Source organism: Phascolarctos cinereus, unplaced genomic scaffold, assembly GCF_003287225.1.
Source record: "Phascolarctos cinereus isolate Bilbo 61053 unplaced genomic scaffold, phaCin_HiC Scaffold_1;HRSCAF=81, whole genome shotgun sequence".
In the NCBI taxonomy this organism is placed as follows: Eukaryota; Metazoa; Chordata; class Mammalia; order Diprotodontia; family Phascolarctidae; genus Phascolarctos; species Phascolarctos cinereus.
The window spans coordinates 20,391,785-20,415,244 of record NW_027555514.1 but is presented as its reverse complement, the minus strand read 5'-3'; the positions used below and the strand labels follow the sequence as shown (position 1 = coordinate 20,415,244).

The 23,460-nt window shown below is 47.0% G+C and overlaps 1 protein-coding gene across 1 annotated transcript in view; it reads right to left on the bottom strand.

The window, feature by feature from the left end:
* The window catches only part of MTURN (maturin, neural progenitor differentiation regulator homolog), a 28,143-nt gene extending 4,931 nt beyond the window's left edge, over positions 1–23,212 (bottom strand). The window contains exons 1-2 of the mRNA XM_020993309.2: positions 22,467–23,212; positions 5,942–6,064 (exon numbers count right to left, since the gene is read on the bottom strand). Coding sequence (XP_020848968.1) covers positions 5,942–6,064; positions 22,467–22,628 — 285 coding nt within the window. The 5' untranslated portion in view covers positions 22,629–23,212. The remainder of the gene's footprint in view (positions 1–5,941; positions 6,065–22,466) is intronic.
* Between the last annotated feature and the right edge of the window lie 248 nt (positions 23,213–23,460).

Here is a 23,460-nt window from a genome sequence, read left to right as displayed (position 1 = left end):
GCCAACTCCTGCCAAAAACACCTCCCCTGATTCTTCTTTCCCTTATCCCCCATATCTAATCAGTAGCCAAAGTCTTGTCAATTCAGTCTCTACCACTTCTTCCATATCCATTCCTTTTTCTCCACTTACAAAGATACCTCCCTAGCTCAGGCTTTCAGCAGACTCACCTAGACCATTACAACAGCCTCCCAGTGGCCTCCTTACATCTAGCCTCTCCCCTCTCATATCCCTCTTGGGTTCCAACCCATCTTTGCATGCATATTCTACATTCCAGTCAACTGGCCACCTTGCTATTTCCCACAGGTGACATTCTGTCTCCCACCCCCATCCCCTGTTCTATCTCCCATCATCATCCCCCATTCTGTCTCCTACCTCCCATCCCCCATTCTATCTCCCACCTCCCATCCTCCATTCTACCTTCTACCTCCCACCCTCCCTTCTATCTCCTACCTCTCACCCCCCATTCTTTCTCCCACCTCCCATCCCCCATTCTATCTCCCACCTCCCCCCCCCCCATTCTGTTTCCCACATGCTTTTGCAGAGATTGTTACTCATTTGACACTCAAGTAAGTAAAATGGCATACAGGAAGGATCACAGATCAAGAGCTGGAAGGAACCTTGGAGGCCATCCCCCAAGGAGGCCGACCCCCACAGAGGCCATCCTGAGTTCCTTTGACAGGCGAAAAAATTAAGGATGATTTGCCCAAGGTCCCCCAGGTAATGATTCACACAAAGGTCCTGCATTCTTTCCATTTGACCAGATGGAGGAAAGTGCTTCAAAAACATTAAAGACACTGAAGTGACATCTCCAGTACCAGGACCCCTCCCTCCAGGTCAGAGGCCCTTTGGAAGTGGAAGAGCTCCCAGGCTGGCTCCATAACTGACCATGTGAGCTTTCAGCGAGCCACCTTCCCTCTTCAGGCCTCAGCTTCCCCATCCATCGATTGGGATAGTTAGTAATAACTAAATGAACCTAAGTTGTAGAGCTTCTGTGAGGCAAGTTTCCTCACCTGTAAAACAAGGAGGTTTGTCCACATTGAGAAAGGAGGAGCCTATAGGAGTGTGGAGGTGCCACAGAATCATACTGGTACCAGAAGACTATGAAGAACATAGAGAAATACCAAAAGAGTCACATGGAATAACTCAGAGCAAAGAAAACAGCAAAGCAAGCTATAGCCTGACTAGGATAATAATAATAACAAGCAACACTTGCATAGTGCTTGCTATGTGCCAGGCACTGTGCTCAGCACTTCACAATTATCTCTTTTAATCCTCAGCAACCTTGGGAGGGAGCTGCTATTATTTTCCCCATTTTACAGATGAGAAAACCAAGGCAGATGGAAGTTAAGTGACTTGCCCAGGGTCACACAGCTAATAAGCATCTGGGACTGGATTGAACTCAGGCCTTCCTGACTCTAGGCTCAATGCTCTATTCACTATGCCATCTAACAGGATATAAACGATGTTATGAGTAATAGTGAGAAAAATGTCCAGAGGCCCAGGCACCCACATACAGGGCACAGGCCAAGGCACACCCTAAAACCCAAAATAAATAACAACAATAGCTAGTATTTATAGGGCACTTTAAATAACATTTTAAAATGGGGTTTGTTCTGTGTCACGTTTCTAAACTGGTATTTGGTTAATTTTTAAGTTTCCAGTTTCCTTGATAAATAAAAATAATCATTCAATCAATACAATATATGGCTTTTAAAAAAATTGATAAAATTCCCCAGTTGGGCATACATGAACAAAACATACTGCACTAACCTCTGTGCAGCAGAAAAAAAAAGTCAAGAAGTGACATGGAAACAAAATGGTTACTTTGTATCTACTCTGTAGACACATTGTGGACAGTAGAACATAAGCTCCTCCAGTGCAGGAATTGTTCCATTTTGAGGGTTGTTGTAATAATAAGAATAACAACAGCCTGGCAGTTGCCGCTTAACAAATGTTTCCCAAATTGAGCTGTGTGTCCTTGCACAAGTCATTTGATTTCTCTAGGCCTTGGTTTCTGTCTTGAACAAGAATCTTCTTTCTCTAAAACATATCCAACAAATAGCGATGGAGACCAGCAATGAGGAGGCCCCGCCTCCTCCCCACTCCCCGGGCAGCCTGCCCACCTCTGGGACACATCTAAGTGTTAGTAGTGTGCTATCCCTTGCTGCCTCTTCCACAGGATGGCCCTTAGGATACTTCAAGTTATCATGCTCCTCTCCCCCTGCCTAACGTCGCTTTCTCCCTTCTCCAGGCTAAACACCTCCAGTTCCTTCAAGGCCTTTCACGGTAATCTCTAGTCCCTTCCTCTGGATGTATGCCAATCTAACCACATTGTTCCAAAAATTCGGTGCCTGAACTGAATGCAACATTGTAGCTCTAGAGGAAGAGCATCATGAGAGGATGGCCTCCCTTGCTCTGGATACCATGCCTAAATGGTAGCATTTCTTAGCTGACTCATATTGAGCTTGTGGTCCACTAAAACCTCTAGGTCTTTTTCTACACAAACTCTTTTCTAGCCACACCTGTACTTAAGCCACTCATTTACCCCTCTTTGTTTTTATCTTATTCAATTCAATCCTTTGTTCTAGCCAGCTAAGATCTTCTTGGGTCCTGGCTCTCTTAAGGGTAGATATCTATGGCACTCCACTTGAGATCCTCTCTCTGTTCTTAAATGATAGGATCACAGAATCAGAGATCTGGAGTTGGAACACAAACCACCCCATGTGGTCAGCCTTACAAAGTTCCTCTGTAATACTGATGCCCAAGAGAAAACCTCACCAGGGGCTACCTGGGAGGGTCTGAGTCCACTGACCTTGCTCCGATGAGCACCTAAGGTGGTGTGCCCCACCCACGGACACGAGGACTTTAAAGGCATCTTTTCTGCTGACAGTCCACAGAAGGAGATGACAAAGAAAAGGGATGCGTAGGGAGCATCTTTGGGCTGATAAATAGGACAAAAGCTCCTGGAGATCAAGGATTATTTTACTTTTCGTTTCTCCCCAGCCCCTGAACCTGGTGCTTGATGGGAGAGAGGCACTAGGACATGCTTGTACCTGTTTTAGGTGTGTTTCCTTTCCGCTGTCACCTACTTCAGGCTCCCTACTTCGCTCAAGTGGCCTGGGTCATATGGATGACACTTTACAAACTGTTTTCCCACCTCCTTCTAAAATCTATGGGGGGGAGGGAGACAAAGGTATTGCCCAAGTCCTGCCCCCTTGTTCATCTTTCTTCCCAGCTCCTTCTCTTTCCCCACTTTCCACTCACAGAGTGTGAAGGGAACCCAAACAACCCCACGTTGTCAGCTCTATAAAGGTCTCCCATAAAACAGATGCCCATCACACACACACACACAACCTCACAAAGGGGTCTATCTAGGAGGGTCTGTACCCACTGACTGTGCTTTGTATAGCACTTAAGGTAGTGAACCATGGGCAGGAGGTCTTTAAAGGCATCCCCAAATGGCGGTCCACAGAGAAAGAAGATAAAGAGTCATCCTCACTGGAGAAGGAAGTCTCTGACTACCAGAGGCATGCTTTCCCCCCCTGCCTGGCCCCACTCCTATGGCAGCAGAGGCTGTGGTCTTATCCCAGGGCTGACTTCCTTCCCCTTCAGCAGCTCACTCATGGTATCCTGGTGTGCCTTGCATTCCCACTAGCCCGTGAGCAGTCACACCCCAGGTAAGCCCATCACCCCTTCCCGTCTCATCTCCACTCTCCCAGGCCAGTTATGTTCCAGGTACAAAAACAACTAGTTGAAGGTCTAGAAAAAATAAAGATTGGATCCAGAAAATCAGGAAGTTAAGTTTATCCCCTTTCCATCAGAGCCCCAAACAGCTTTCTTTTCAGTCCTGGGCACTCAGTAATTTTCTCCAGCATCAATCTTTCCTACTTGGCTGGAGCACAGAAAGGCAGGAGAGAAAGGAAGAGAAAGAAAAACTTTGGGTTGGAAAGTTTCTCTGTTCAAAGGGATACACACACATACACACTGTACATGCCTTATTGATGAACCCCAAGTCCAGCTCAAGCATTCCTCTGAATGCAAGATTTTTGACAATAAGTTTCTTTTCAGGATGAAAACATGCAAATCCAACATAACTCTCAGGAGGGAACGCACAGGGGAGGAATGAGCACAGGGAGGTGGGGCAGGGAACAGACACTTCCAAGTCAATGCTGAACACATCACTTTTCCTTGCAGGCTCCCCAGCTCCTCCTAGACAGCTGCACGAATTGATCAAATTTCCCAAAACTTGAATGCAAACGATACCATGTTTTACTTTCCTGGCAACTTTGAGGGGGTTGTCTATGTGTCTCTTAAACAATATGTGTTACTGCTCGATGAGCATCTTTGTATCGACTAGTGGGCCGAAAGCTCCTGGGGATCAGGGATTGGTTCATGCTTTGTTTCTGTCTCCCCAGTCCTTGAACAGTGCCCAGTGCCCAGCACAGAGTGGGTGAGGCTTAATACATGCTAGGACCGGAATGACCTCGAATGAAGTAAGCAGAATCAAGACAATAAAAGATATATGGCCACAACAAGAGATAGTCAAAGAAAGGCAAACTGGGAAGAATTGAAATAATTATATTTGTTGCCGGAGAAGAGATAATGCAACATTCTTTCCTTCTGGTAGCAGAGGGCTGGGGGTCTACAGGGACAGAATGTTGAATACATTGTCAGACACAGTTGCTCAACTAGTTGTTTTTGATTCACTTGTTTCAATTCTGGTGTGTGTAGGGGCAGGGGAGAGGATGGTATACACAGACATTACCACGACATAAAACCAAAAGGTATTGATAGGAATTTTTAAAAGATGAGAATATATCTAGCTATTTATAACTTTGTTACATCAAAAACTATACCAGAGAAAAGGAAGGAAGGAAAAGGAGGAGAGGGAGGAATGAAAAAAGGACAGAGGAGGGAAGGAATGAGAAGAGAAGGAGGCAGAGAAGCAGGAAAGGAATGAAAGCTAGGAAAAGCATAATTTGGAAGAGGGACAATGTTTCAGATGGACAGGCTGAAAGCTTCACCCACAGAATTCAGACAATCCTTCTTTATTCACGTTTATAACACTTCTAGTCATCCAATCTAGGGCATGTCCTTACTCTCAGAGGCTTACAGCCCTTTAAACACATCATGTGCACTAACCCTTTAGACATTCCTGCCACCAAAGTCAGACTGAGAGAGGGGGAAGGGAGAGCTCATCTGAGGACCTGCAGACTGCAGAAGTCCTACAGTGAGAGCCATAGTGCCAGATACAGGACAATTCCATGAAGCAAGGAATGACAGGCATTGATATTTCCACATCACAGATAGACCCGTGAAACCTGAAGAAGCAACATTGAATCTGTGTCTGTGACATAAAACATCTAAACAAAAATAGTGGTGATACCGGGAGGGAGAGGAGGATGAACTTTCAGAATCTTGGTAGTTGTTGGGAAACATCTGGATCAAGAAAAAAAGGGTGTAGGGAATCGATTCTAAATGGAAGGAAATCTCTCTCCTCCTATAAACATAAAAGGCTACTTCTATTTAGACTCCAGGAAAAAGTCGGTCCCCAAATCCAGGGTGCAACAGAAAGAACCAGAGCTCAGCAAATCATAAGGGCTCACATAGACTGGATCCAAAAAGTATTTGGACAGTGTGTAATTAACCATCCACCAAAGGATCCATTTCCCTTCCCCCATAACTGGGATTCCTGACTCAACGAACACAGTACTTGGAATAATCACCCTCATTTCAACAACCAGCTGTTTCAGAAGAATTCTTTCCCACCCCCAATAAACTCCCAGTCTCCGATAACACCCAGTGCTATCTTTAAGCCAGAGAGTTAACAAAACAGTAACAATTAGTCAGCCTGGCTTTTGCCTGCTCTCCCCACCCCCTCCCTGGATTCCCAACGTGCTTATCAAAGAACCCTTCTTTTAAAAGCCAAGTGAGCACCTACAGGTCTGAAAGACTTGAAGACTTTTTCCAACACTTCATGGAGGGTCTTCTTGCCACAAGAGGAGATATAATCCTGTGCCAGCTGCAGGAAAGGCAAGCAGTCTTCACTCTCGCTCCAGACGTGCTGAGCCCCCACCGGAGGAGGAAAGGAAAAAAAAAACAAACACACTCATCATTAGACCTACTGGAACACAGAGAAAGTCATTTGCTTTTCTTTCTTCATTAAAAATTCTCATAGCTCAAAGCAGGTTTCTATATCACAGCAGAGTATAGTATGCAAGGGAACAGTTAATGAATGAGGAAAACGTTTTACAGAGATCCTGAGATTACCCTGAGATAATCCTCAAACCCGATTTTAGCCAATAAACCCACTCTTTTCTTCCACATCAGCTGGATCAAAGGCTCTGAATTTTAAGCACCTGTCTTCAGTTCTGTTACATTGTTCAATGTTATGGTCCTGGTGTCAGGAAGGGTGGGCAGAGATGAATCAGCTCCTGGATACTAGAGAGACTCTAGCCCCTAACCTGGCCTGTCCTCGTTGACTCTTCCCATAATAGTTCCATGGAGCTAAGGGCGCCCCCTTAAGAGAAAGATCGACTTATATAAAAATGATCATATCCTGTTATTAAAGGTACAGACGAGTGGCAGCTCCCCTGATCAGGTGAGCTCTTAGGGAGCAGGAACCATCTCGATTTTCAGTTTGAATCTTGAGCACTTTGGCACAGAGTAAACACTGAATCAAAGCTTTTCCGTTCCTAAGCAAAGGCATTCAGACTGGTTGATCTTTACTTTTTAAAAAAAAATGCTTTAAAAAATGCTTGGGAGGGAAGGGAGAGGGGCAGAAAGATACATCATTTTCCCCTGTTCATGCCACAGTGCCATGGAAAGAATGCTCCACTGGGGGTCAAAGGGCCTGAGTTCGAATCCCTATTAAGCCACCCACTACCTTTGTAGCCATTTCAGCTCCCTGGGCCTCAGTTTCCTCATCTGTGAAACAAGGGGCAGCATTAGATGGCCCCCAGGGTCCCTTCCAGCTCCAGATCATGTTCGATCCCAAATGTCCTCATTTTGCAGAAAGGGAAACTGAGGCCCATGGAGCTACAGGGACTTGCCTAAATTAACACAGATAGGTCAGAGGTGGGATATTGATCTGAAATCAACAATAGTAACATCATTATCATCATCATCAACAACACCCACATTTTGGAGCTTTGGAAGTTTTATAAAGAGCTCTTCTTAAAACCATCCTGGGATGATGATAATGAAATTATTACCCCCATTCTCACACAGGTGAAGATAGGGGCTCACTGGGGTTAAGTTGGCTTGCCATGGCCATATGTGTCTGAGTCAGGATTTGAAACTTGGAATTGTTCTCCCCCTACACCCTATTCTTCCCCATCCATGGCCCCCTGGCCGTCCGGTTCGATATCTTTCCCACTAGCAACAAGTAACATGTGCTAAGGCTATCAGTATTAGCATATTTTTTAAGGCCAGCAAAGTCTTTTCCATATGAGGCTATCCATTTCAGCACATTTTTTAAGTACAAGGCAAGCCTTCCCCTATGTGTTCAAGCATCTAGAGTATGCTCCTAGAAGGGGCTGGGCCTTTCTAAATTCAGAAACCCTGCTCTTCATATCTGTACCAGGGAGAGGCATCAGCCTGTGCCCAAGAACATGGGCAGGACATTGGGTCAGGGCCAAGAACAGCTTTTGGGAAAGGTCTGAGGAAAGCGATCAGCCTGGGGTGGGGGTGGGAGGAAGGGTGTGTGTGTGTGTGTGTGTGTGTGTGTGTATGTAAGAGTCTGAGGCACTGTGAACACAAGCAGAGAATGGAAGGAAGGAAAGGGGAATGGGGCCTGGGGAATATCTGCTTCCCAAGCACCAAGTACTCTTTCCTTCTTCTATTAATAAGAAGGGTTGGGATGCAGCATTACGAAGCCACACTGGCATCACAGAACCTCAGAGGTGGAAGGGACGTCAGTAGCTGTGTCATCCAAGCCATCCCCCCAAAAAACCCTTGTCACCCTCCAGGAGGCCAACTAAAAGCCAATCAGTCTTTGCTTGAATATCTCCAATGACAGGAAAGCAACTCCACTATTTCACTCTGGGATGACTCTTATGGCCAGAAAGGCCTTCGGGCTGTCAAGTCTCAGTTTGCTTCCTTGCAGCTTCTTCCCTTCCTGCTGGTTCAGCCTCTCTGAGCCCTCTGGGCCCCAAAAGAACAAGTTTTGTCCCTCCTATACATGACAATCCTGAGTTTTCTCTTTTCCAGACCAGAAAAGACTTAGGTTCAGATGCCAGTGTGTCCTTGGTGGGAAAAGGACCCACATGTACAAAAATATTGATAGCAGCTCTTTTTGTGGAAGCAAAGAATTGGACATTAGAGGATGCCCATCAACTGGGGAATGGCTGCGCAGGTTGTGGTATATGAATGTAATGGAATACTATTGTGCTGCAAGAAATGATGAGCAGGTGGACTTGAGAAAAACCTGGAAAGACCTGTATGGTCTGATGCTGAGTGAAGTGAGCAGAACCAGGAGAATGTTATACACAGTAACAGCCACATTGTGTGATGACTGACTTTGATTGACTTAGCTCTTCTCAGCAATGCAAGGATCTAAGGCATCTCCAAAGGCCTCATGATAGAAAACGCTATCCACATCCAAAGAAAGAACTATGTAGTTTGAATGCAGATCGAAGCATACTATTTGCTCTTTTTATTTATTTATTTTTTTGGGGGGGTGAGGCAATTGGGGGTAAGTGACTTGCCCAGAGTCACACAGCTAGTGAGTGTTATGTGTCTGAGGCCGGATTTGAACTCAGGTCCTCCTGACTTCAGGGCCGTGCTCTGTCCACTGTGCCAACTAGCTGTCCCTCTTTTATTTTTTTCTTTTGTTTTGTTTTCTTTTTTCTGATGGTTCCTCCTATTTGTTCTTATTCTTCCTTACAACATGACTAATGTGAAAATATGTTTAATAGGAATGTATATGAATAGCCTATATCAGATTACGCAGCTGTCTTGGGGAGGGAGGGAGAGGTAGAAAAATTTAAAACTCAAAAGCCTATGGAAGGGATTGTTGATAAGTCAAAATAAATTAACAATAAAAAAGGGAGAGTTCAAGACTGGCTTTTCCTCTTGGTTACCATAAAGGATGTCTAGGAATTTTGCACTATATTGGAAAGAAGACTGGACTGGGACTCCAGGGTGCTGGATTTGGACTCATAAAGACTTGAGTTCAAGTCCTACCCCTGCATAATAATTATCTTCGTGCCTTTGGGCAAGTTACTTCATCTCAGAGCCTTACTTTCCTCATCTGCAAAATGGGGATGAGAATATTCTCACTTACTACCCCAAGCAAAGGCATTACAAGGAAAGAGATTTCTAAACTCTAAAGCCTTTAGAAATGCATCTGTTATCACGACACAGGCTAGCGCCCTTAGGATCTCCATGTCATTTCTCTCCTTGATATTCACTGAAGGACCTCTCAGGGCTGGAGCTGCTCCCTGATACAGCTCAATGCTGGGCACCAACAAGCACTTGGATACATATTTAGAAAACAACAATTAAATGCCTACTGTCTGTGTGGCTTGAGGGGACACAACAGCTACGACTGTTGGCCCAGATCCAGGCTCCAGCATCTAAGAGACTCCAGAAGACCCCAGCAAAGGCGGCTATCATAGAGAACATTAGGGGAAGAATGCTTTTGAGAGGCCAAAAAGCAAAGGACTTTGGGAGATCCAAAGGAGACGGCCTGACTGACCAGAGGTATCAAGGAGCTTTCCTCTTACACTGAATTTTTTTAAAAGTTCCCTTTTGTGTGAAGTTGACAAACAAACAACAATGAAGCCCTTCTGCCCCTGTTGAGTCTCTTCCAGGAGAGCCTCCATTTAGGGGGGTTAGCCCAGGCCAGCCATGCTCCATCTCCCCTCTGGCTGTGCTCCTGCCTCTCCAGCCCTCACCCCCTTCACCCCTTCCCTTTCAGCCCCCTTTGAGGTGTTGTCTCCCCCCACCAGAGCAGAAGCTGTAGGAGGACAGCGAATGACTGTCTTTTTACTTCTCTTTGCATCCCTAGCACTTTTAGCACAGCACCTGGCAACCAGGAAGAGATTCGTAAATCTAGTTGTTCTTGCCTGCTCTCCATTTCCCAATACAAAAAGGAGACTATGTATGAAGCCGTAGATCTCCATTACATATTGCTTTTAAAAGTAGATTGAAATGTTGACATGCCACTTCCAAAATAGCCCTGCCTCCATTCTCTTCTGTGTAGTTTATTTTAAATGACTGATTGAAGATCTTTTCTTTCTTTCCTTCATTTTTTTCTTTTGGCATTACTATAACCATCTCAGAAGCCTGCCTCCCTCCCCCCCAAAAAAGCCTTTCTTTGTGATAAATAAGTAAAGCCATGAAAAAAAAAACTCCGCATTGGTTGAAAATATATGTCCCTTTCCAATTTTCTACTCCAACTATTTATAAAAAGCAACATACAATAAAGGGCAGCCAGGTGGTACAGTGGATAGAGGGCCAGGCCTGGAGTCTGGAAGACTCATCTTCCCAAGTTCAAATCTGGCCTCAGACACTTCCTAGCCATGTGACCCTGGGAATGTCTCTTAACCCTGTTTGCCTCAGTTTCCTCATCTGTCAAATGAGCTGGAGAAGGCAATGGCAAACCACTCCAGTATCTTTGCCAAGAAAAACCCCAAATGGGGCCATGGAGAGTTGGACTTGGCTGAAAACAACTAAACAACAAACACACGGTAAAGGCTGGCGTGCTGGACCTGGAGACAGGAGGGTGTGGCTTTCCATCTGGCATTAGATGCCCTCTGTGGGACCTTGGGAAAGTCCCTTAACTTCACTGAGTCTCAGTTTCCCCTCTTGAAGATGGGGATAAAAGCACTTTCCTCACAGGGTTATTGAGAAGATCAAATGAGATAAAATGTGGGAAGTGCTCTGCAAACCTTTTAAATGTGCTATTGTTGTTGTTATCTTGATCAGCATTATTACTGCTAATGTGCTTCATCAAGGTGAGAGAACTGTAATAGGTCATCAGCCAGAAAGCATTTACTAAGTACTCACTGTGTGCCAGGCACTGTGTTAGGTGTTGGGAATGCAAAAAACCTCCTGCCCTCAAGGAGCTTACATTCTACCAGGAGAGACAACATGAATAAAAGTGAGTATATGCAAACTGAACACAAGGTAATGGAGAGGGGCAGGAAAGGGCATTGGCAGTTAGAAAGGGTTCTTGTAGAATGTAGCTCTGAGCTGAATGATCAAGGAAACAAAGTATTCTAAGAGGCAGACGTGAGGAGGGAGGGCATTCCAGGCGTAGGGCGCAGTCCACGCAAAGGCACAGAAACTGGCTGTGTCCACACAGCAAAAGGATCTAGATGAATCACAGAATGTAGGAAGAGAAGTAACACATGATGAGGCTGCAGAGGTAAGCTGAGGCCAGGTTGTGAAGGGCTGGAAAGACTTCTCGTTGCTGCTTCATTGGTTTTCAGACCTGCTGGCTCCGTGATCCTGGGCGAGTTGCATAACTTTCACTAAGCCTTTAACACTCTAAGTTGCAGCGGCTGATAATTTGTATCCATGAAAGGCACTTCTTCACTGGGAGTTTCCTACATGGATGAAACCATGGATCCAATTTTGAAAGTATCTCTCTCTTTCCTTCAGGTCACTGTTTTGCTAGACGAAAACAGCAGTTCACGTGTGGTTAAAAGTTCTAATTAAAGCTAACTTGTAACATTTTTAAAAATTGGGAGTGGGGAAAGTATTCATTGCTTCTCGAGGCGAAAGGGATCTTCCTCATTTTAAGGAACATGAACCTCCTCATTTTAGAGATAAGGATGCCACGAGCCAGAGGTGAAATGATTTGGCCAACGTCACCCGGGGAGGAGGCTGGACCTGGGATCCGAGATGACTTACAACCTGAGAGGAGCTAACAACAACTCCCTTATTTGACAGATAAGGAAACTGAGGCCAGGAAAGGAAGGGACTTGCCTGAGGTCACACAGGGAGTAAGTAGCAAAGAAAGGGCTCTAAACTAAGTCCTATGTGAATCCTCTTTTCACGAATGTGGAAACCAGGAAGTAAGTGACTGGCCCAAGGTCACACAGGTAGCAAGCACTAGCCAGGGTTCTTCACACTCAAACACAATTATCACACTGCAGCACTGTTTCGTGAGGAGTAGGGTGTCATTCGGCACCGTGGAGCACTAGCCTTGGAATCATCTTTCTGAGTTCCAGTCTGGCCTCAGACACTTCCTAGCTGTGTGACCCTGGACAAGTCACTTAACCCTGCTTGTCTCAGTTTCCTCATCTGTAAAATGAGCTGGAGAAGGAAATGGCAAACCACTCCAGTATCTCTGCCAAGCAAACCCCAAATGGGGTCACAGGGCCAGATACAACTGAAATGATTGAACAACAATAAATGGTCTCGGCATTAGCCCATTTTAAAATCTATCCCAGGGAGGGAATTCATTCTTGCACATTTCAAAGAGTAAGCCTATTTTGCCCAGGTGTGCAGCAGCTTGATGACTCCTGACGTCTACATTCTTGTCCAGTGAGGCTCTAGCAAGGATGAAATTCTGCTGTAACCAATGCCCACCTAGCACTAACTCCCTCCATTGTCCACTTTCAAAAGCTCAAGTATCTACTTTTCAGATCTGTCTGAAATGCATTTTTCTTTGCTGATGAGCATTTAACAACCTGAAAGCCCCGAATCTTGCATTATTTAGCACTGGCTCAGGTCTGGCACACGAGACAAAAAAGTTTGCAAATTGTTTGTTGGTAACACTATAAAAATAAGTAGCGGATGGCGCTAAATGGGTATCATGATCAGTATGCAGCAAGGTCTATGTCAAAGTTGGCTAGTAATGAATGGATAGACAGGTTGAGGTTCCTAGGACCACAGAACCAAGGCAGGAAGGCACCTGAAGGGTGTCTAGTCCAACTCCCTTATTTTACATACAAAGAAACTGAGGCACAGAAAATTCAATGACTTGCCCACATAGGAGCACCATCTTCTGCATGAAGCAGGTGTCCTCTCTTTGAAACTACCTTGGTTTTAACTGCTCTACAAATATTTTTATATAGTCACTTTTTGTATTTATTTTGTATATAATCATATGTGTGCCTGTTGTTGTCTTCCATTAGAATGTAAGCGTCTCATGTTGTACTCCAGTTGCCTGGCACAGAGTAGGCCAGGTCCCCCTGTGGTTAGTGGTAGAGATAGGACTCAACCCCTTACTCCAAAACTCGCCCCACCTGAAGTCTGATAGGGGCTTATACCTGCCTTTGCTGGGAAGGAAGAAAGCAAAATTATACTTACATACACACCTGCCACCCGATGCCAAGAATGCTGACTGAGAATTACATGCTGCTCCACAAACAGCATCCTCCCCCAGAGGAGACTGCACTTTGGACATGAAATAAATGAATGACCCTGCTCACAGACTTCCAGAAGAATGTTGGGGGAATGTGCTTGCTCCAAACAGCAGGAAAGCCTTCCGTAGACAGCTCTGTGCTCAGGAAGGAGGTCCACAATACCACAGCTTCGTACCTAGCCCATGCGATGAAAAGCTGATGCAACAGAACCCACTCCCACTCAGGGAGCTCATTCCCAGCTGGGAATTTCCCATGGGCAGAAAGCTCGGGAAAACCACTTGCTCCACTAGACCACCTCCAGCAATACTTGTAGTTAGTTGCAGGTGTTTATGGAGGCTTTGGTGATTTCTTTTTTTCCCCTAGGGATCCTAGGATCATCAGTCAATCAGCAAACATTGATTAATAATGCGCCTACTGTGTGCCAGGCACTGTGCCAGGTGGTAGAGATCCAAGGACGACAATGAGACAGCTAACTCTGGAGCCATCTGGTCCAATCTCCCCATTGCACAGAAGGAGGAGGGGATGCAAAATACCAAGCTCAGATTCAAGGCCCAAGCCCTCAGACTCCCAGTCCAGGGCTCCTTCCGCCATACCATGCTCTTTCCTTGACTTAGAGCTGAAGGTAACCTTAAAGATAGATCCCTAAGCCAAGTCAAGGCAAGAAGCATTTATTAAGCACCTTCCGTTGCAAAGAACAGAAAATCACTAGGTGGCAGAATGGATAGGCCACCGGGCTTGGAGTCAGGAAGACTCATCTTCCTGTGTTCAAACCTGCCCTCAGACACTTCCTAGTTGTATGACCCTGGCCAAGTCACTTCACCCTGTTGGCCTCAGTTTCCTCATCTGTAAAATGAGCTGGAGAAGGAAATGGAAAACTGCTCCTGTATCTTTGCCAAGAAAACCCCCAAATGGGGTCACAGAGAGTCAGACACAGCTGAAAAAGAACAAAAAGTTGCAAGGAACACAGCCGGGAGGTCCTGGCGATTAAACACAAAGCCAGGCTATGTCTTAGAGGAATTAATAAGCCCCAAGGCCAACCACCTCATTTTAACCCATGAGCATTTAATACATACCTACTAGAGGCCACTTACATTCTATAAGATAAGGAAACTGAGGCCCAGAAGTACGATGACTTGTCCAGGGTCACAGAAGAAGTAACTGAACCTAGAACCAATGACCTTAACCTCAATGTGCTCTCACGGGCCCTGCAGCCACATGCTATTTGCCTGCACCTTCTGAAACATCAGAGCCAGGATCACATCTTTACTGATGTTTTTTATTCAAGTTGATTGTTTTTCCAGTTTCAAATTCTTGCCCTCCCCCTGCTCCCCTATTATCTCTTTGGAACTGGAAGGGCTCTCATCAGCCTCCTGTCCAAGCCCCTTGCTTTACAGCTAAGGCTGGGAGAGGCTGAGACACACAGGTAATAAGGGAGGGAGTCAGGATTTGAACCCAGCTCCTTGGACAACAGCCATTTCCTCCTGCTACTGCCAGGGGTTCTTAACCTTTTTCTTTCATTGGATGCCTTTGCCAGGCTAATGACATCTACGGGGTCCTTCTCACAATCAAGTTTTTAAGTGCATCAAATAAAATCCACAAGATTACAAAGGAAACCAATTACACCAAAATGTAGTCATCAAAATATTTTTTAAAACAAGTTTTCGGGGGGGAGTTGTAACAGGATTGTAACAGAATTTAGTAGAACAGGATTTATAGGTCTGGCTAACATTCTCTATTCACAACAAATAAATATTATCTCCAAATCAATAAATCTCTCTTTCTTTCTCTCTCCCCCTCCCTTCTCCCCTCTGTCCCTTTTCTTTCCCTCCTTTCTCTGCCTCTGTATGTATGTGTGTGTGTGTGTGTCTTTCTCTCTCTCACACACATACACACGTAGACACAAATTCAGTCATTTTAGTCATTCTCTTTCTCCCTTGACCCCAGCTCCCCTCAGTCATCATCTCACGATGGCTGCAAAGTCAAGGTTAGTGGCACTTGGTGTGGGTATGGAAATTCAATGTTAGTGGGACTCTGGCCAGACCATTCCATCCCTTGCCTGCCACAGTGAGTCATGCTGTCTATTTACAGAGACCTCCCACCTTTCCCATGGAGCAGAGGGAAGGGTTACTGGGTCTTTTCCACTCTTGGGGTAGAATCTTTGGTGTAGGCTAATGACTAGAGAGCCAAGGGGCAGAGCCTCTGTGTCCTGGGACCAGATCCAACCTACGGTGAGTGAGAAAGAGAAACCCTTCACCACTTCCACCCTGTGAGGGACTGACCATGAAGACCCTGTCACTGGGTGACAGAACCCCAGGTTAAGAACCTTTGTATTTGCTCTTCTCCCACTAAAAACCTTGACCTAGTTAGCCACAAAGCATAAGGGCCTCTATCACAGAACAGTGAGTGGTACGTAGTAAGTGCTTAATAAATAGAAATAACCACTGGAATTAGAAGGGTCTTTAGAGAGCCAGCCTGCTCATTCTACCTATGAAGAAACTAAGGCCTAGTGTGCCAGCTAATCCAAACGATCAGGTATGCCCAGCTGAAGAGTAAATAACTTAATTCCACCTTGGTTCTTAGGAATAGCAACCTTTTAGTTCTCCCCTTCTGGGGCTGAATTCAAAGCACATCTCTACAGCTAGCCCTCAACCCACATCACTGAAAGCATTCCATTATTATGGCAAATACATAGGATCTCAGTTGGAGATTGGAAGGGACCCCTGAAGTCCAACTCGGGCCTGAACACTTAAGAATCCCCTCTACCTCATGCACACCAGGAGGCCTTGGCTTGGAGACATCCAGTGAAAGGAATCTCACGACTTCCAAAGGCTGCTCTGCTCTCAGAGACCTTGGCCTCTTAGAAACACTTCCTGATGTCATCGGCCTAGTTGCATTTTTGCTCTTTCCCTACATTCTTCCTAGTTTGCCCTCTGGGGCCAAATACAACTTACATTTCTTCCTTCACCTAATTTCCTTATTAGCAAGAGGACATCTAGCAGTATTCTCAAGGTTAAATGTCATTTGAATAGATTTCCTTTACCCTCTACCACTGACCTAAAGAGCAGGCAAATGCCTGGGATCATATTCAAATGCGGGTCAACTCAACAATTCAAGAATGTTCCCTCCATTGATGAAAATCACAGTCCGTCCACGCCTACCCATCCTGCATAACTCTCACCCGGATCCTCCTCAAAATTCTTGCTTTTGCTCTACCCAATGAACTGGAGGCATTCATTATGTTCTCCTGATATCTCCAGAGTGCTGGTGGATCCATTCGGATGGCCACCCATCACCCCTCACTCCTGCCATGTGGCCAGCCCATCCTCTCTCTCTCTCTGTCTCAGATAATATCTTTTCCTCCTAGACCACAAATGATAAGATGGTAAAAGCCATGTGGCCCTCTGTTCTCAACATTTTTCCTAAGCATCCCTACATCTTTCCTTAAATAGAATGCAAATGGTTTGTAGCAATCCCTTCTGTATTTCAGTGTTCCTTAAGGCTGAAATGAAACAAACATCTCAGTTCTTACACATTCTGAATATGAGCAATACATGTCCTAGCTCCCTTTTCTCTCCTATACTGTTGAAGTCCCATGACAGAGCTCAAGGATGAAGTCAATTAGTGCTCTGGGGTTAAGACTCGCTTCTACTGGTCTCCAGCAGTACACACACACACACACACACACACACACACACACACACACACACACACACACACACACACACACACACCTGCCTGCCCATCTGGTATGTTGGCTGTTGCCAATAACACACACATGGAGCCTAATAGAACCCTCAGTAGCTCTGGGTTGGCAGGGAAGGGAAGCTAGCTGGCACATCAGTGCCTATTGGCCACCCTCCTGCTGGTTCCCGTAGTAAACTCAGCTCTCCTTGCACCAGAATGATGTCTCTAGAGGGGAAGGTGGGCCAGTCACTGTCACTGGAACTCTGCACTGACCGGGTGCCAAAAGATGAATCCTGGAAGGGCTCAAGCTGAAGGGAGGTAACACAGGGAAGGAACAGAAGCCAAGAGCTGACCTACATCATTTACTCATTCAGAATCAAGGACTCTGAGAGCTGGAAGGGCCAATCTCATGCATGAATGAGAATCCCTCCCACAACACACTTTGCAAGGGAGTCATCATCATCCAGGCCATGCCCCCAGCTAGGAGCACCCACTCCCTCCCAGGCAGTCCAGTCCACTTTGGAACTGGTAGAAAGCTCTTCCTGATATCAGGCCTACATTTCGCTTTTCTGCATCTTCCACTCATAGCTTCTAGTTCCACCTTCCAAAGCCAAACAGAGTCAGTCTAGTCTGCATTCTGGGGGACTGCTTCAAAAAGACAGCTATCAAGTCTCTCCTAAGTCTTCTGTTCTCCAGGCTAAATGCCCCCAGTTCCTTCAACTGATTCCTCATATGGATATAAGAGCTAGGCTGTTTACCTCCTTGGGAGGCCCTCCAGCATAGCAGTGTGCTTTCTTAAAATGTGCCCAGAACGGAACACAGCATTCCAGGTTTGCTTGGACCAGCGTAAGATAGAACAGACCTATCACCTGCCCCATCCTAGATATTACATTCTTCTTCTTGCAGTCTAAAGGCAGATTAACTTTCTTGGCAGCCATATTCGGAAGATGTTTTTGTGGGAACTGCTGCCTGGCTATTTATACTTATGAAGTTGACTTTTTGAGCCCAGATGTAAGACTTTGCATTTATTCTCATTCAATTTCATATAGTAAATACATATTTATTAACATGGAGGAGAAGATGAGCTTAAATACATAAAAGGGATGGATGAGTGGATAGATGGATAGATATATAAATAACAGACTGATGGACAGATGGATGGATATGGGCAGCTAGGTGGTGTGGAGTGCTGGGCCTGGAGTCAGGAAGACTTATCTTTCCAAGTTCAAATGTGGCCTCAGATACTTCCTAGCTGTGTGATCCTGGGTGTCACTTTACCCTGTTTGCCTCAGTTTCCTCATCTATAAAATGAACTAGGGAAGGAAATGGCAAACCACTCTAGCATCTTTGCCAAGAAAACCCCAAATGGGGTCCCAAAGAGTTGGACATGACTGAAAAAAGCCTCAACAACAAATGGCTGGGCAGACAGAGCATTTATTGAGTGCCCACTATGTGCCGAGCACTGTGCCAGGCACTGGGTGTACACGTACAAGCAGAAAGAGAGGCAGTTTCTGTCTTTAACAAGCTTATATTCTAAGAGGAAGCTAATCCATAAATGAGAGCTGGAAAGTTGCAGGGAGGAGACAAGGATTGGAAGGAAAAGGGAACGGCCAGATTAGTCCAACAGAAGAGCTTACATAGTTCAACCAGAAAGAAACTGAGGAAACCTCCATATATTTGGGTCTTGGTTAGTCTTGGGGCAGTTTCGACTGAATCTCAGGGACACTTCTGTCAACAAGCATTTATTAAGTGCTTGCTGTATGCCAGGCCAGGCCACAGCAAAGAGCTGAGAATTCAAAGAAACACAAAATAGTCCAGTCCCTGCCTTCAAAGAAGTTCCATTTCCCTATGCCATCATTTCTAGCTGTTCCAAGAGAGGGTTACATTTATTTCATTTTTCTGCTGCTATTTAACAGATTTCACTGAAGCAAGTTTTCTCAAGATTTATCTTCATCTTCTCGATTTAAGCCCTTGCACTAGAGAGAGAAGAGTATAAGAACAAACTGACATAGTGAGTTACAAGGAAATCTCACGGAGAAAACAGAGTAATTTTTTTGTTGAATGCAACCTGCAGAATCAACTTTGAGAACACTCTAGCCTACTAAATGATAACCTTTTCCACCTTCTTTCATTATTTGAATCATTAAATTGTCAGGGCATAAGCAGAAACATTTTCCAGTTTAGTACATAGGAAGTGACATTCAAAACTAGTCCTACAAAATGTTATTTTTGTTTATTATTACAAATCATGATAATTTAGTCAGCTAATTAAAAGGTGCCTATTATGAAGTAAAGTTGCTAAGTGCATATCTTCAGCATATAGCAATATATAATACTCCTAGTAGCAACAATTACATAGAACTTTAAGGTTGGCAAAATGCTTTATAAATATTATCTAATTCTATTCTCAAGCCTTAATAAATGCTTTTTTAAATTTATTCACTTCATTTGAGTGAGTTAACTTCCTCTTCTCAAAAGAGAAGTTTATAGTGTAGTCTGAGGCAAGAGTGGTGAGGCACCTCATTGGGACACGAATTAACTTAAATAAGGTTAAGCCCAGGGTCATGTAGCCAGTGTGCGTCCAAGATGCCTTCATTTTATAGATGAGGCAAGGGAGGCCCAAAGAGGCAAAACTTGCCCATGAACACACAGATAGTATCAGGGCAGAACTTGAACTCAGGTCTTTCTGACTCCCCAGCACTTTGTGAACTTCCAGCCCAGTCTTCTTTCTAAAATACTATAAAATTCTAAACATTCTTTACAACAACCAAAGTTGTGGTTTGTCCTTCCTTCTCAAAGAGGACCATGACGTCAGGGAAATGATGACGTGATTTGCAATAGAATTGGATTTGAGTAAGGGAGAGTCGTGCAAAGTCATTAGTCTTACTTTCTCCTCCAAAGCCATCTGGGTCCAGTGGGTGCAAATGGTTTCCTATGCCTAAGTGGCATAGTGGATTGGTGTGGGGGAGACTTAGAGGCAGAAGACCTGACACTGAATCTTGCCTCAGACCCTTATGTCCACATGACTCTGAGGAAATCATTTCATCTCCTCTGGGCCTCAGTTTCCCCATCTGTAAAATGAAGGGTTTGGACTGGCATCTGAGGTTCCTTCTGTAAGGAGAGAGATGAGGTGACTATCCAGGACCGTTCCCTTTGTGTGTGTCAAAGACTAGAGTTGAACCATTCTGCTCAGTCCCATTTACCATGCTGCTTCTTAGAGAAGGCCTCACTTGCTTCAGAAGAGAAGACAATTCTCCTTTCTTATCACCTGTATACATTCAATTCAACAGCACAAATGGGTGTAAGCTTGTTGCTGTGCAGTCTGTGGGACTGTTGGTGACCCCATTTGGAGTTTTCTTGGCAAAAATATTGGACCAGTTTGCCATTTCCTTCACCAGCTCATTTTACAGATGAGGAAACTGAGGCAAACAGAGTTAAAAGACTTGCCCAGGGTCACACAGCTAGTGAGTGTCTGAAGCCAGATTTGAACTCAGGAAGATGAGTCTTCCTGACTCCAGGACCAGCACTCCATCCACTGTACCACATACCTGACTCTAGGTTTAGGCTACTGTGTTTAAAGGCAGAGAGCAATCCCTGCTCATTAAGGCTTACTCTAATGGGAGTGGGAAGTAGAAATCCTGACACACAATGGTGATACAAGGAAGGCATTAGTAAGTGCATGGTAATGTCCAGGAAAAGTGTTAGCAGAAACCTGGAGTCAGGAAGACTTCCTGGAGGCAGTGTTGTCTAAACTGGGCCTGGAAGTATGGGAGGGCCTTGAACAGACCTGACTAGAGAGTGTGGAGGAAGACCGTCAAAGGGGGGAGGGAATCAGTCTGGCTGAACTTGTGAGGTGTCTGAGATCAGAGCTGGGTACAGGGAGAAGAGAGTATAGGGTCTGAATCGCAGGTCCGGGAGAGTTTTGTTCCAGACTCACTAGAGAGCCTAAGGCTGTGCTGAACCTGGACTTGGGCTCCTCCAACTCCTCGCCCCTGCCCTGGCCCCTTTGGAGCCCCTTCCCTCGGAAGGTAGCACTGCCCTGCACTCTGCAGCTCGAAGCTTCCAGGACCACAGAGCAGCTCGAGCAGCTGCCGCTTGACATGGGGGGGGCGCGGGGGGGGCGGCGGTATTTAGTTCTCTCGTTTTCAGGAGTCATTGCCTGAAGGGGATCCTCTCTTTGCCCCCACTGGGCGAACCTGGGCATCGTGGGGTATCTCTCCCTCCAGGCTGATCCCCTCCAATCTGATCCTCCCACTCCCTTCCCCATTCCGAGTGGGAGGAAAGGAAGAAGGGATTTCTGGGGGGGCTCCTGAAGTTCCAGACCCTAGTCCATCTGAACGCAGGTGGTGCCAAGATCTCCCTGGACTCCTCCCCAGTAGGGGAGGGGCAAGGGAGTGGGTTCCGGGCCCTAGTAACTGGAGACTTCCCAAGGATTCTGTGGCTAGGGAGCACGTTTCCAATTTTCCCCTCCAACCCCTAAAGACGGTGGCCAAAAAGGCTGCAGACCCCACCCTTCCAGGTAGTTACCCGTCAATGCACACACTCACACAAACATGCACACAATCCTCTAGCCGCTAATAACAACACAGCAAGGCAAATGCTTTAGTATAGGCGCGCCCAAGCTCTTTTGAGCGCTTGTGTGTGTGTGTGTGTGTGTGTGTGTGTGTGTCTGTGTGTGTCTGTGTCTGGGTCTGTGTGTGTGGTGTGGGTCTGTGTGAGCGCGTTTTTAGGATCAGGGAGGAGATTCTGCAGAAGGTTCAGGAGCCCAGGCACAGCCCTGGGAACCGAGGCTTTGTGCCCGTTTCCAGGAGCAGGGGGTTCGGGGGGGGGGGTGTTTCACCCGGGTTTGGGAAAGCCGAGGAGTTGTGCAGTGTGCGAGAGGGGAGGGGCAGAGCAGGAGCCTGCTGCCTGCAGGAGCAGTGGGCTGTAGAGGGGGAATCCAGACAAGGCGCGGGGAGGGACAGAGGGCTGCAAGCCTAGGACCCGGCACCCGCCTGGGCGGGGCCTCGAGACGGAGATGGCCCCACGGGATGCTCTCACCCCAGCCCCCTGGCTGGCTCTCTCGGGCTCCTGCGCAACTCTCCCGAATCCGGGCTGGGCCAGTCCGTAGGGTCTGAGCCGAAGCGCCGCGCCACCTAGGATCCTCCCCGAGTGCGCTCAGGCGGCCGGGTCCGCCCCCCTGGAAGTCCGCAGCCCACCCTGAGGGCGGCATCCCATAGCCTCCAAGCCCGAATGGCCAGTCCAGTCCCGACCCCTCCCCACTAAGCCCCTCCAGGCGAGCTGAGGCGCAGGGTACAGGGGGAAGTCCACCTTCACCCTCACTCACCCACTTACACACTCACTCACACACTCACACACACACACACACACACACACACACACACACCCCTTCCGCCCGTCCATCCTACCCCTCCCAGCCAACAGTCCGGGCCAAAGGCACCTCCCTCCCACCGCACTTACAAAATTGTCCCCGCAGCCGTTGTCCGGACACAGCACATAAAAGGAGACCCCCGGGTCAGCGTAGAAATCCATCCTCCTCTCCGTCTCTTCCGTGGCGATGAGGTCGAAGGGGGTGTTGGAACACCATTTGTCCGCAACGTCAGCCAGCTGCTGGAAATCCATCCCGTCGGTCGCCCCCGCCTCGCTCCCCTCTCCACTGCCCTCCTCGCTCGCTCCTCCTCTCTCTGTGGCTCCCTCGCTCTAGCTGTCCGGCCCTCTGGGCGCAGCTCTCGGCCTCTCCCCTCCACGAGCGCTGCGCTCAACTCGGCTCGGCTCAGCCCCGGCTTCCTCTGGTCTCCTGCCTCCCAGTACGTCGGCGATCCCGCCCGGGGAATCCACGGGGCCAGGGGGCTCCTCGCGGACCTGCTTTAATGCCCAGCTCTCCCGCTCTGGCTCCCTGGAGAACTCTTAGCGGGGACTGTTTACATGTTGTGGGTAAAAAGCAGGCGGCGGGCGGGCTGGGGACGGGCTGGCTGGGGGCGGGCTGCGGCGACGGACTCTGCCCCTCCTCCTCCTCCTCCTTCTTCCCCTCCTCTTCCTTCTCCCTCCCGCTCCACGGACAGTTGGGCTCGGCGGGCAGCGTGGCCAGCGGCTGGCTGGAGTGGGAGGGGGGAAGTGGGGGCGGACGCTGCACTAGCTCTAGGGAGAGGACGGGACGCAATTGCCTTCCTCGGCTCCTCCTAGTCACCGAACAAAACCTTCCTGCCGCGCCTCCAGAGAGCGGAGCCTGCTCGGCCCGTGACGTCATAATGCTGGGGAGCCAATCGGCTAGGCTTGGAACGTTAGGAAAAGGCTACTTGGGTCCGAATACTCGAACCCGGTGATGTCACAATGGGAGCCCTTTTGGAGGGAGCTACGCTACTCTCGCCTGTGGAAAGTGAACCTGCCCGACTGCCTTGGTTTGTAAGCAGGGGTAATGTTTCCGTGGACGTAGCCAGAAAGATCACAGGGTTTC